Source organism: Metopolophium dirhodum, chromosome 1, assembly GCF_019925205.1.
Source record: "Metopolophium dirhodum isolate CAU chromosome 1, ASM1992520v1, whole genome shotgun sequence".
Lineage (NCBI taxonomy): Eukaryota > Metazoa > Arthropoda > Insecta > Hemiptera > Aphididae > Metopolophium > Metopolophium dirhodum.
Genome location: NC_083560.1, coordinates 125,205,350 through 125,218,733, shown reverse-complemented (window position 1 = coordinate 125,218,733; position 13,384 = coordinate 125,205,350). Strand labels below are relative to the sequence as shown.

The window sequence follows — 13,384 nt, the reverse complement described above, 5'->3', positions numbered from 1 at the left end:
ATGCCGTTGATACAATTCTAGCTTCTTCCCCCCCCCCCCCCCACCAGAAAAATATCCCTAGTAGTTCCTATAATAACAGTAATGTTAGAATACATTTAAAATAATGGGCTGTTGAACTGATATATTATGTTATATAAAACAATATTTTACAGTTATTTTTCTTTACTTTTTTTATTGGAATTTCACCAAAAATGAATTACACTATAATTACAAAATTTTAGATTTTATGAAACAAGTGGTTTTCAAGGTTGTGCCGGATGCATCGACTGCACATATGTGGCAATTTTTCCACCTATTAAAGATCCTTATTGCAAATCCTGAATATGTTTATATTAATCGAAAAGGATACCATTCAATAAATGTCCAATTAGTTGAGTACCTATATACATTCACGATTCACTTAATTTGATTTGATAACTATATTAACTATAAATGCAAGGACAAGCAAGTTATAATTAAAAATTAATAATTACCTAACCTTAATTTACTAACCTAACTAAATATCTTAATGTTTCTTTTCAATGTATTAAACATAAACCTATAAACTAATGGACAGGCGGACAGCGCTTTCCACTCCGCTCTGCCATCAATGTTAGGTGATCATCTAACCATATAACTGAGAGCGAAAAAACATAAAGAAGTGAAAGAGCACCACACTTTGTTTCTTTTCTTATTCACACTACATCATACCCCTGACCTCTCTCTCTAAGTGCTGTCAATTACTTTATAGGTCTATGGATTTAAATATTGAGTTAAGTATGGAAATACAAAATTTGTTGACGTTTAAAGTTAAAAATTAATTTCATTAGGTGATTAAAAAAAAAACAAATTTACTGATACAAAAGTTGTATTCATAGTTTTGAATTGTCATACATAACAGTGTTTTTTCCAGATATGTGATGCAAAGCTCAGAATTTTAAACGGTAATGCACTTTTTCCTGGGTCTACAAATGATTAATTTATATGGAACAGTTGTGATGTACTTCCTGTTGTAGAGCAATTTTATAGAAATGGTCAACAAGGATTTTTTCTTTTGGGTACCTATATAATTAAATACCTATATAATTGAAACTGATTTAATTACTTAATTAAATTATAACAAATCTTACCATGTAAGATTAGAAATTATAATAAAAGTTAATATCTAAGAAAATATTGGTAACCAATCGAGGATTGATGATGAAGGCATTAAGAAAATGAAAATTATGTTTGAAAACCCATGAACAGTTTTATAATAAAATATGCATTTGATGTGATTCTGGATATGCATTACGCCCTTGGTTATTAACACCTTTTAATAATCGAGTTAGTGATGTTGAGCAGTACTATAACAAAACGCAAATATCAACTCGAAGTATCATAGAAAGATGCAACGGGGTTCTTAAAATGAGATTTAGGTGGGATTGAAAGTTAATATTAGTTTTTATCTACCTGTATAATATTGATTATGTTGTTTTTTTAAATACTTTTAGATGTCTCTTTAAATATAGATTTCTTCATTATCACCCAGAAAAATGCACTAAAAATTATAAATGCTTGCACAGTATTACATAATATATGTATAACAAACAATGTACCATCGACAGTGGAAGAAGGGCCAATAGACATTGATATGGGTATAATTCAACAACAAGGGGGTCCAATTATTGATCAGCGTTTTGCAAGCAATGATTTGGTCCAAGGTAGACAAATACGTTCAATAGTTGCAAATTATTTACAAAGAAACAGATTGCATTTATAACATATTAATTTATTATTTTAAAAAGCAAATGTAAACCTTTTAATAGTAAAAACTTGAAATTGTTTATATTTTACTAATAGTCATTACTCATTAGAGATCTACTTATTGAATGTCAATCAAAATTATATTTATATTTATTATTTCTGTAATGTATTATTAATATTATTAGTTTATTTATTTTTATTTTTATTTTTATTTTTATTTCTAATGTCTAATAAGTATTATGTATTTAAAAATTAAATAAAAAAAAAAACATGTTATTAGATTAAATGAAAAATGAAAAACTAGTAAACAAAATTGTTATTTAAAATTTAAAAAAAATGAATAACATTTTAGTATTAAAATAAAAGAAGATAGAATTAAATGATTGAGAAAAATAATAGGTTAGTTAAATTCTGTTTGTTAATGCAACTGCAAAAATATAGTTTCTTCGTCTCAATATAATTTTGTTCTCTCAATAACTCTAACTTTTTTTCATTATAGCTTTTAAATCAAGTTTATTTTCTCCAAGAGAAACCAGATTTGCTGCAACACTGTTATCCTCATCTAATCTTCGAGCAGTAGTTGATTTTTTTGTCTTTCTTTTATTTGTATCTTTAATTTCTAATTGCAAAAACAGGTAAATTAAAATAAATTCAATAATTATGATACTTTTTTGTTATTGTACTAGGTCAGGTTAATTTTGGTTTAGTTTTACATAATAGTTAATACAGTGCTGTAGAAACATCTATACAATTGTGTAACATTTAAGTATCAGTACAACAACAAAAAAGTAACATAATAATTTTTAAATGGCAAAAATTATTGGATATATACTTTCACTTGATTCTTTAGTGGGTGAAACGAGACTTAAGTTAGGATTCTTTGGAGAGTTTGGAATGATTGGAGAGGATGTACTAAAGGAAGGACTTTTTAAAAAACTGTCATCGACAGGCTAGTTATCATTTGGTTGTACAACTATTATGTTGTCATTGTCTACAAAGTCAACACCCTGCTGTTCACTAAATGAAAAATTGACTTTGGATGTCTTAGCTGTTCTATGGTCTGAAATACTAGTTGGATTAATAAGTTACAATACATCGATTTCTACAACAGTGAGTGTAGAACATAGTGTATAATGGCCAGTTTTTCTTTGTGCTGCTCTAATCATTGCCTGTTTGGTCTTAGCTTTGGTTCGGTTATCTTGAAAAGTCTAAAATATTTACAATTATGTAAGTAAAAATAATAACTAATACTACCTACACTACTCTTAACCAAAAAAAAACCTCACTTTACGCTATTTATTCCAATTTTTAACAGCTCCGGGCATTGCATTTAGAGACTCAGAAATATTCACCCAACGTTTTTGAGCGGTTTTAAACGTAAAACTACTGCTAAATTTGCTACTGAGCAACTGAGGATCAAGCTTCAAAAACCCGTTCAAAGCTATTATCTGATCCACAGTTGCCCGACCTTTAATGTCGTATGCCATTATATTACAACTTAGTAATAAAACCGATCAAATATTGGCTCAAAAAATGGCTCAATTTAAAACAACTGACTGACACGAAGAAGAAGAACTTAGTACTTTAAATGTATAGCTATTGACAAAAAAACTAGGTACCTAATTAATTAATTTAGGTATTTTTTTTATCTGTTAATAATGATTATTATTTATTATGCAATTATTATTATCGCTCGTATTATTGTTATCAGTCGATATCTACGTGATAGTAAGTATACCACAAGCGGTACATGCGACTCGTTCGTTACCACTCTATACAAAGTAGTAAACTACAATTTAATTAGCGAGTGGTGTTCAAGAATAGGTTTAAGCAGATGACACAAAGCGTATACGACTAAGCTATGCGACTGTAGTCGTATTATATTTATTTTCGCTTACACGTCGAATGAGTTCGAGAATCGACCCCCAGGCCCGCTACAGTATCACCATTGATTATGATTAATACTATAGATCGCTCACTGGCCCGTAATCACGTGACGCGAAATATTGACGAAAAATGGATGTGGCAGTTATGGAGCGCTGTCGTCGCCCGTAAGAAACTAATGTATTTATAATCAATGGTATGACTTATCAGTATGCTTTGTTTGATGATTATTATTGGATATTTGTATAGGTAGCGGACCTTAGACAATAGACAACAGTTCCTGTGTTTTTTTGTGTTTATGCCGTGTTAATGTAAGTACCTATGAGTTTTATTGGGTTAGTTGTTAGTTATAATTAATAAACATTGTAGGTACTCGAGTACAGAATGATTATTTTTACAGTGATTACTTACTAGGTATATGGAAATCATTAATTTTTTTAGGACAAACGTATAATGTATTTACTTTTCTCTTATGACTTGTTCTACGTTTATTGGTGAAACACTGAAATCACTGTTATAATTTGTGGATTTTAACTGGTGAATTAGTTATAATATCTGTGTTCTCACCAAAATTATTTTGTTCATTTACGATATACCTATAATAACCTATATGTGTATGACTCAATCAAAATAAGATAGCACAGGCCCACAACTGATGAACTACATGGAGAATATCTGAATATTGCTATTTGAGTGTATACTCTATAGCTGATGTGTTTGTACTTAAAAGTAGATAACAATATTGCGTCGCTTAAGAAGCGACACCATCTATCTCAGTTTTGCTAATTTTTAGGAGAGCAAAAATATCAATTTCTGTGTAATTGATGGTACATTTTATAATTATTATAACATTTTTACTTAAATTAAGTAGTTTTATTGTGATTTTAACTGCAAAACAACAAAAAAACAATAAATTAGCCAAAATATTTGAGATAGGTGGTGTTGTCTTGTCAATTTAGTGTAGATAGGTGGTGTTACAAAAAACAAACTCATCAAATTAAAACATAGTAGTTAATAGTTAATATTATTCTAAATGATTTGTATTGTCAACGTAGCTCTCATTATTAATAACGTAGTTACACAGATCAATTTACATTCTTAAGAACACCGGCTTCGTCATACACTACGCATTCTAGATCCTCAATATTAATAATTATTGCATTATTTTCCTGTTCATATCGATCTATTGAGATTTAATAATTACTATTGTTCTTTTTTAGTATGACCAGTACTGTTTTTTAAGGCATTCGTAATGTCATCTACTGTATAGCATTCATCACCCGAACTCAAATATTCTCCACTTGATACAAGTGCCATCATGATCTGAGTCCTCGCTTGTCATGGCTAGAATTACATTAATAGTTTTATTATACTTATACACACCACCTTAGATAAAAAATAACATTTTAAATAAAAACCATAGAAATAAATAATATACCTAAGTAGATAACTAAATGCATATTTTTGCACCTCTTATAATGTAAGCCAACATAGCCTATCTTATATAATTTAAACTACAACACAAGCTATCTCAATAGTGCAACACAAACAACAATGTCTATCTCATATAATTCGATAACACAACACTTCCTATCTCAACATAGTATTTAGAACCCTTCGTGAACATTGTTGTGTGAAGCAATTCACATAAAATATGAAATAAATTATGAGTTAGTTCAATAATTAACGAATACAACTAAAAATGTTACGATGAAACACATAATTATATTAAAGCTTACATGATTTCAATATGCAGAAATCTGACACAATACAATTAGTACGGAGATAGGCAGTGTTGTCTTAAGATTTTAGATATGCTGTGTTATCATTTTATCGATTAGTTTATTATCTATTGACTTTATTCTAAATCTGATACCACCAGTTGATTCTGCGCAAAATTTCCAATAAGACAGTCATGCAAAATCAATTTGACCAAAATGTGAGATAGGTGGTGTTGCTTCTTGAGCGACGATTGTCTTTTACCATATCTTAGAATATGAAAATTTAATTTTTGTAGAAAAAGTCTTTCTGGCTCAACAACATTAATGTATAATATTTTAATTGGTATGCTTTCATGGAGTGGCGATTTTGATTTGATTTTTTTTAATGATAATTTTTATTTTTAAATATTTATTAACTAATGTTCAAATGAATTTCTCAAGACTTTTTGAAAACTGTTTTCGGCAGTTCTTTACACATTAATAAAAACTATATAACTATTTTTTATTTTCCTCAATAATGTACAAGACTTATTTAATATAGATGTATATAAAATATAAATATAAAAAAAACATTTAATACAGATATTTTAATAATTTAGAAGATAAGAATGATGATAGACTTGCAAACTTGTCAATGACATCAGAGTTATTTATTGGAAGATTTTCACATATTATCAATATTAAGTTTTCAAGTTTGCCTTGTGCCATTGTGCTACATAGTCAATTTTTTGTAATTTTTAGTTTTGAAAATGTGCATTTAGGCTAGGCTCTTATAACAGGCAATGTGGTTGCTGTATAAAGTGCTGTATAAAGAATGGAATAAACTTCTTTTAATCTAGATGTATGACATAATTTTAATAAATCAAGTAAACTAACTAAATTTGTATTTTAATTATCATAGTCCATTTTGTCATTAAAATCAGAATCAACGGTTTGTGTATTTTCACTATTATCCAACATCTTATCTTAATCATAAACTTATTTACTACCACCATAGTTCAAATTTCACATAATACGATTCACTATATTGACTGCTAGACATAAAAAATCTGGTTATCTGGTTATAACAAATGTGTGTGGAACATTATCAACTACTTTGCAAAAATGAATAGTATAATGTTTTTACAACTATAGTTCAATTGTTTAAAATTAAATTTTATAAAATTTAAATCAGATATTAAAAAATCTTGCAAAAGTTACTTTAAGGGAAAGTAGATTATTAATTTTATATTTACCAATAGAGAAGTCTCCATCTCAATTCTCAATATTAAAAATTGTGGCATTGTGTTCTGTTATAAAAGTAGTTTGCACGGCCAGGACTTCACTCTCTTGTTGTTGAACTGTATATAATAATATAATGTCATATAAAATAAATTTAAAACCATAATGAAACAAATAACACAGACAATTATTAGTTTTAATTTGAGAGTTGCTTTCAAATCTATACACGATTGTCACAATGCTTACATCAATTTAGATACGTACCTTTAAAAACTATTTTTTTAAATTGTTAATACATAAGTTGTTTGTTAAGTATTTTACGTATGTTTTTGTACTGAATATAGTTTAACTAGTGAAAGCAGAATTTTAATTTTAACAGGATTATAATTTATAGTTGTTATTTTGGATTTTACATTTTTTTAAATATTTAATATCTAGAAAAAGTAATTTTGCTACACACATTTTTGTAACCACAATAATAATTTATCGGATATCGTGTTTCATTAACAAAATAACTCTTTTAGAATATTAAAATAAAAAATACTAAACACTGTATTGAAATACTGATTCTTGAATCAAACATTAAAAATAAAATGTTTTATACGTATATCAATATTATTGTGTGAAGTCAACTTTTATATGTGTAACTGTGCTAAATAGAATATTATAAAAAATAATCAAATGTAATAATAATAAATTGAAAAACAGTACATACCTTTTTTAAATGATGGTGACCTCGCTCTCTAGACAATTGATTGCCCAAAGAGAGGAGCCGGCCGTGGTCGTGATTTGAACCGGCGACGGTACAGATCAGAACCGACGCCGTAGTCCGCTTGGCAGAGTGTCCCTCTTAACAAAAATTAAATATAACAAAACAATATCAAAAGGAACATATTATAATATATTATATTTCTCTTAGGAATTAGGACTTCATTGCAGATAAATAATATTTTTTAATGCGTACATAATATAAAGTAACAAAATTAAATATAATAAAAAAATAGCTATAGAACATAAATTATGTTTCCCTTGTGACTTAGGTACATTGCGCAAAATGTTAAATGTATAATAATTAATAAGTTGCAAGACTCAATACTCATTAATACTTTTATATTTAGCTAAAAAAAAATAAACTTACAAATACTGAATGAAAAACATAAAATGACACATTTTTGAAAATAAATAATTAATTTTTACGGAGGAAAAGTTATTTTGATTAAGCTTCAATGCCTCAATTTACCATCTAATTCTAGGAAGCCACGAGCTTTTGGTAAAAATAAATATTTTTTGTTTAAAAAATGTTAAATAAGACTGCCGATTTAACAAATTACAATTAAGACTCTGTAAAGTATTGAAAATTAGTTTATTGTAGATTTATATAAAATTATAAAAATAATAGTATGTATTAATATTTAATACGCTTAAAATCTTTAAATAAGCAAAATCAAATAAAGTTTGTAAAATATGCAAAAATATGCAGCATAAATATTTGCAATTTGATTATCTGTATCATGAAACAAATTTGTATAAAATAGTAGTTCCTGAGCACTGGTGCTTATATATTTGCTTTCCAAACTCATCAAATTTTGGTATGAAATAGCAATGTCTCATTTTCAATGACCATACCTATACTCAATGTTTAAAAACATTTATATTTACTGTATGGTTATTTTAATTACAAATATCTTTTGGTACTTCACAACGCATAATTAATAATTGTTATCATCAACCAGTGCGACACCATCATAGAAAAACTACGTAAATGTGTATAGAATTTTAAATAATATGGAATACATTTTCACTCACTACATTTGTTTAATTATTAGGTTGAAATCTTTTTTAAAATTTAAAAAATGTATCATCAGTTAGGAACCACTGCTATATTGAAATTATTACTAACTAATATTATAAATTATTTATATTTCAGATATTATACAACAAATTATTGAACTTGGATATATTATGTTTTTATTTTAATTAACATTTTTAAATTAAAATTAATTTTCAACATGAATTCAAAATCTAAATCATGTCAAAGTAAGATTCAATTTTATTATGTATTTTTATATTCATCAATAATTATATAGTTTAATTGATATACTTTTTGTTAATATTCTTAGAGTTCAGTCAAATTAATTCACAGTATAGTAATGAAGATTGGTATAATGGAAGTATTAAGTCTATCACTCTAGAAAATTTTATGTGCCATGCAAATTTCCATTTAACATTGAATCCTAGAATTAATTTTATATCAGGTTTGAACGGTAGTGGAAAGAGTGCTATCCAAACTGCTCTTGTTGTAGGATTTGGTAGTAGAGCGAGTACCACAAACCGTGCTAGTTCATTAAAGTCACTTATCAAATATGGACAACCATCAGCTACTATATCAATAACCATAGCAAATAGTGGAAAAGGAAATAGTGACTGTGGTCCTTACAAGCCTGAAGTGTATGGCAAGCAAATTACTATAGTAAGACAAATTACTAAATCATCTACTACCTATAAATTTTTAAATGAAAATAATAAAGTTGTTAAAGGCTTTAAAAATGAATTAAAAAATTTGACGCTTCATTTTAATATATTAGTGGATAATCCAATATGTATCATGAATCAAGCAATGGTAAAAACATTTCATAAAAGTGCAACTCCAAATGAGAAGTATGATCTTTTCTTTAAAGCCATATCTGCCGATATATTTACTGAAAAAATTGAAGAAACAAAGTCAGTTGCAACAGAGTACTCAGAAAAACTTGAAAATGTTAAAAGTGTTTTGCTACAATGTTTCAAAGAAATAAGTGAATATGAGACTAATGAAAAAAAATCTAAACAGTTAGAAACATTGAAAAATAGTAAAATTCAATATGAAAACGAGTATGCTTGGTATACTGTTTATCAACTTGAAACAACTTATAAAGAGTGTTTTAACCAAATTGAATCTCTTAAAGGTAATCTGTCTGAGAATACAGACAAAATAAACATTTTGGAACAGAATATTAAAGCGAATTCAGAAACATTGATGGTAAAAAAAAATGAATTGACAAATATCGAAAATTCTCGCTCACGTAATCATATTGTTTTCATGCAAACAAAAAAAGAATTACAGAACAAAATCAATGAGTTTGATTCAGTAAAGCAATCTGTTAGAAAATATGATTCTGCTTTAAAATTATTAATCAGTGACAGAAAAGATTTAGAAAAACACATGGAAGTTGAACGTCAAAAAGGCAATACCAATACTTTAGCACAGTATAAAGAAATATTGGCACGCTATGAGCAAAATTGTTCTGAAGTTGAGGCAGCATGGAAAACAAATATGGAACATGAACAAACTTTACGTAATACAGTTGAAGAATTGAAGCAGAAAGTTGGAAATTTAAAGAACAACGAGCTTACTCCTTTACAAAGAAAAATAGGTGAACTTAATAAAAATATCAACAGTATGTCTCAACAAGAAGACAGGATCAATTTGTATGGGAACTGGATGCCACAATTAGTTAAAACCATTGAAACGGCCTTTAGTCAAAACAAATTTATAAAAAAACCAATAGGTCCTATCGGGGAATACATTAAAGTGAACAATGACAAATGGATATTTTCAGTCGAAAACTTCTTAGGTCGAGGAACTTTAAGAACATTTTTAGTAGATAATTTCACGGATAATAAAGTACTTCAATCGATAATGGATAGTTTAATTACAGGTAATGGAAGAAAACCAACTGTTATCACTAGCAAATTTTTTGACAAAGTTCATAATATTACTGCTAAAGAAACTCAAAATAATTTGTTTCGTATGTTAAATTTCACTAGTCCTGTAGTAGCTAATTGTTTGATTGATAATAATCGTATTGAAACAATAATGCTTGTAGATGACACAGCGGAAGCTATGCCTATGATGGAAAATGTGTCCATGGTTCCAAAAAATTGTAACTTCAGTTTAACTTTAGATGGAACACAAGTTTATCCTAGCCCTTCATATAGAGTATACTCTTTACAAATTGCTAGTGAACCAATTCTCTTGCAGAGTAATGTTTCAATTGCTATTAATAATTTAAAACGTGAGAAAAAAAATTTAGAAGTAAAAATTAACAGACTAAATAGAGAATTTGAAAATTTTGAACAGTCAAAAGTAGAAAAGCAACAACACTTTAACAAGGCGCAATCAGAAACAAAATTGCTTAAGGCTAATTATGATGAATACTCAAAAAAAATAAATGAACTTAAAGCTAAATGTGAGGAAGAACAAGATGACAGAATAGCTACTCTTACTGAAGCAATAAATGATGTTGATTTAAAAATAGCTAAAGCCAAAGAAATAAAAGACAATTCCATGAAACCAATTCCAAAGTTTCAAGAAGAAATTAGTTTAATAAATGAGAAACTGCAAAAAGCAAAAGATTTTATCGAAAATACTGATCGTTCTGCATTTTTGGAAGAAATTGAGATCCTTCAAACTCAAATCAATAAACATAAGACAGAAATGTTGCAAATTAATAATAATTCAACCAAACAAAAACAATTATTTAGTAATTTACACGAAAAAGTGGAAAATGAAAAAAAAAAACTAGAAACAGAAATAAAACAAGCTGAACAACTAGGTACGAAAATACAAGTAACACGCAATGAAGAAGATATAAGAAGGGACATAGAAGAAACCAATCGCAAATACGACTTATTAAAAATGGAGTTATCAAAGGCAGGTGAAAACCATCTAGTCTTAAGAGATGAATATAAGAAGAAAAAAGAAGAATATATACTTCATAGTGCTTTACATAAACAAATTGAAGATATTTATGAATCCAATAAGAAAGCTATTGATCTCAGTACAATAGCTCTTAAGTGCTACATTGAGTATCTTCGGTTGAAAGTAATTGAAGCTTTTGACTTGGCTCTGATGTTACGCAAAATTAAGGGTAAGCTCGAAATTGATAACCATGAACAAACTATGGTAATTTCAATGTTTGATAACATAAGTACTTCATGTGCTTCCGGTGGTGAACGGACAATGGCTACAGTTGCTTTGATTTTGGCATTATGGAGCAACATACAATTGCCATTTTACTCCATTGATGAATATGATGTATACATGGATAATGTTAATCGAATAGCTACTACTAAGCTGCTGATGAATGCTATTGAAAATCGTAAAAACCAATTCATAATTCTTACTCCACAAGACATATCTCATATAAAAAGTGCTGATAATATTAAGATTGTTAAACTAAAAGAACCTAGATCTTAAAAAAGTTGTATATTTTTAGTTTTTACTGTTGGGTTACTTGTCAAATTATACTTTGAAAAAATATGAATTACTTTTTTAATTACATACATTGTATTTTGTTTATGAAAGATAAAAGATGAAATTGTTTTATCAAAATTAATGGAATATAAAATAATGTATCTATTACTAGGTACCTACTATAACAGTTATATTTAAATGTAATGTAAAACAATTGATATTTTATTCATTCTTTTCAAATTATCATTAAAATTATTTTAGATTCTTAAAAATTGATTTATATTTTATTGTTTGTTTAATAATAACATTGACATAATAACATGAATTAAAAAAATATTTACAGTATATGAAATATGAAAAAAGTAAGTTAATAACTAATAAGTAAATGTTAGGATGACATTTTTTGCTTTTTCTGTTAATGGTCAAATATGAAAACATGGATGAATGATGTCATAAAATTCCCCGACTATCATCAGCTATTACTTTTCTAATAAAATACACAAAACCAATTAATGTTTAACAAATTGTTTTGAATATTTTTTACTTTCTTGATTTTTAATCAAGTAAGTATGGCAATTGAAATGAAAAAAGTCTGAATTTTGAAAACTTCAAGAATTTGTGTTAAATAGGAAAATAATAAAAATGTAACCCAGTAATGATGAGTAGGTGTGTAATTTAGCTTGCTATAATATAAAATATTAATGAGAGAAATTTGATATCACACCCGTGCGGTATAACCACATGAATATATAAAAACTTTGGCGTGAACAGTCCCAAAATTTCTATTTTTTAACTTTTCTCCTAAACTATCAGAAAGTTGGTTGATAACTCATTAAAAAGGGATTATCAAGTAAATACTAAATGTGGAATTAAAATTTTTTTAAAAAAATTATTTATTTTTTCACAGATAAAAAAAGAGTTTTTTTTTCAATAGATTATCATTTAGCGAGGTAGATTTCTGAAACTGGAGAACGGATTTTGTTGTTTGGGTTCTTGTTAGGTTCACATTGGCTAGGAGAAGTGCAGTGAAGATTTTCAGAACTTTATCTCCAATTGTTAATTCACTACAAAGCTGTAAAGCTGAAAACATCCAAAAGTGCCCAATAAAATTAGTTTTAATTTTTTTTAATGTTCTGTAGTGAATTAACTATTAAAGATAAAGTTCTGAAAACCAGTACTGCACTTTTCCTAACTATTGTGAATCTAACAAGATCCCAAACAACGAAATCTGCTCTTAAGTTACGGAGATCTATCTCACAAAATGAAAATGATTTTTTTGTGGGGCTGTTCACGCCGACATTTTTCTGGATTCAAATTGTTATACCGCTTGGGTGTGGTATCAGTTAATAAATTTCTAAAAATTAAAAATCTAGTAAGTTTACATGCCGATCCTTGACTTGGGCAAGCGTTTTTATCTCGAAAATGTTTATTGGATTTTTTTATTTTAATAATTTTTTTAGGCACATACTGTTGTGTTTACTTAAGTTTTTAATTTTAATTTTCATAATTTTTTTAAGTTTATTTGTATATATAACCATAAATAACTTAAAATGTTATCATATTATTTAACGAGCCATGACATTGTGCAATTTTTAAG

The 13,384-nt window shown here is 27.5% G+C and overlaps 1 protein-coding gene and 1 pseudogene across 1 annotated transcript; both read left to right on the top strand.

The window, feature by feature from the left end:
* On the top strand, positions 1 to 2,679 carry LOC132953631 (putative nuclease HARBI1; annotated as a pseudogene).
* Positions 2,680 to 3,877: 1,198 nt separating this feature from the next.
* On the top strand, positions 3,878 to 11,920 carry LOC132935421 (structural maintenance of chromosomes protein 6-like). Its single transcript, XM_061001965.1, has 3 exons — positions 3,878 to 3,920; positions 8,479 to 8,588; positions 8,672 to 11,920. The coding sequence occupies exons 2-3, from the start codon at positions 8,561 to 8,563 to the stop codon at positions 11,788 to 11,790; spliced, it is 3,147 nt and encodes a 1,048-aa protein (XP_060857948.1). The 5' UTR covers positions 3,878 to 3,920; positions 8,479 to 8,560; the 3' UTR covers positions 11,791 to 11,920.
* The last annotated feature ends 1,464 nt before the right edge of the window (positions 11,921 to 13,384 follow it).

Bases quoted from the DNA above. Each gene is read 5' to 3' on its own strand.
- LOC132935421 (XM_061001965.1), top strand. From the start codon at position 8,561: ATGAATTCAAAATCTAAATCATGTCAAA. The intron at 8,589-8,671 runs GTAAGATTCAAT...TAATATTCTTAG, and splicing joins AAAATCTAAATCATGTCAAA to AGTTCAGTCAAATTAATTCA.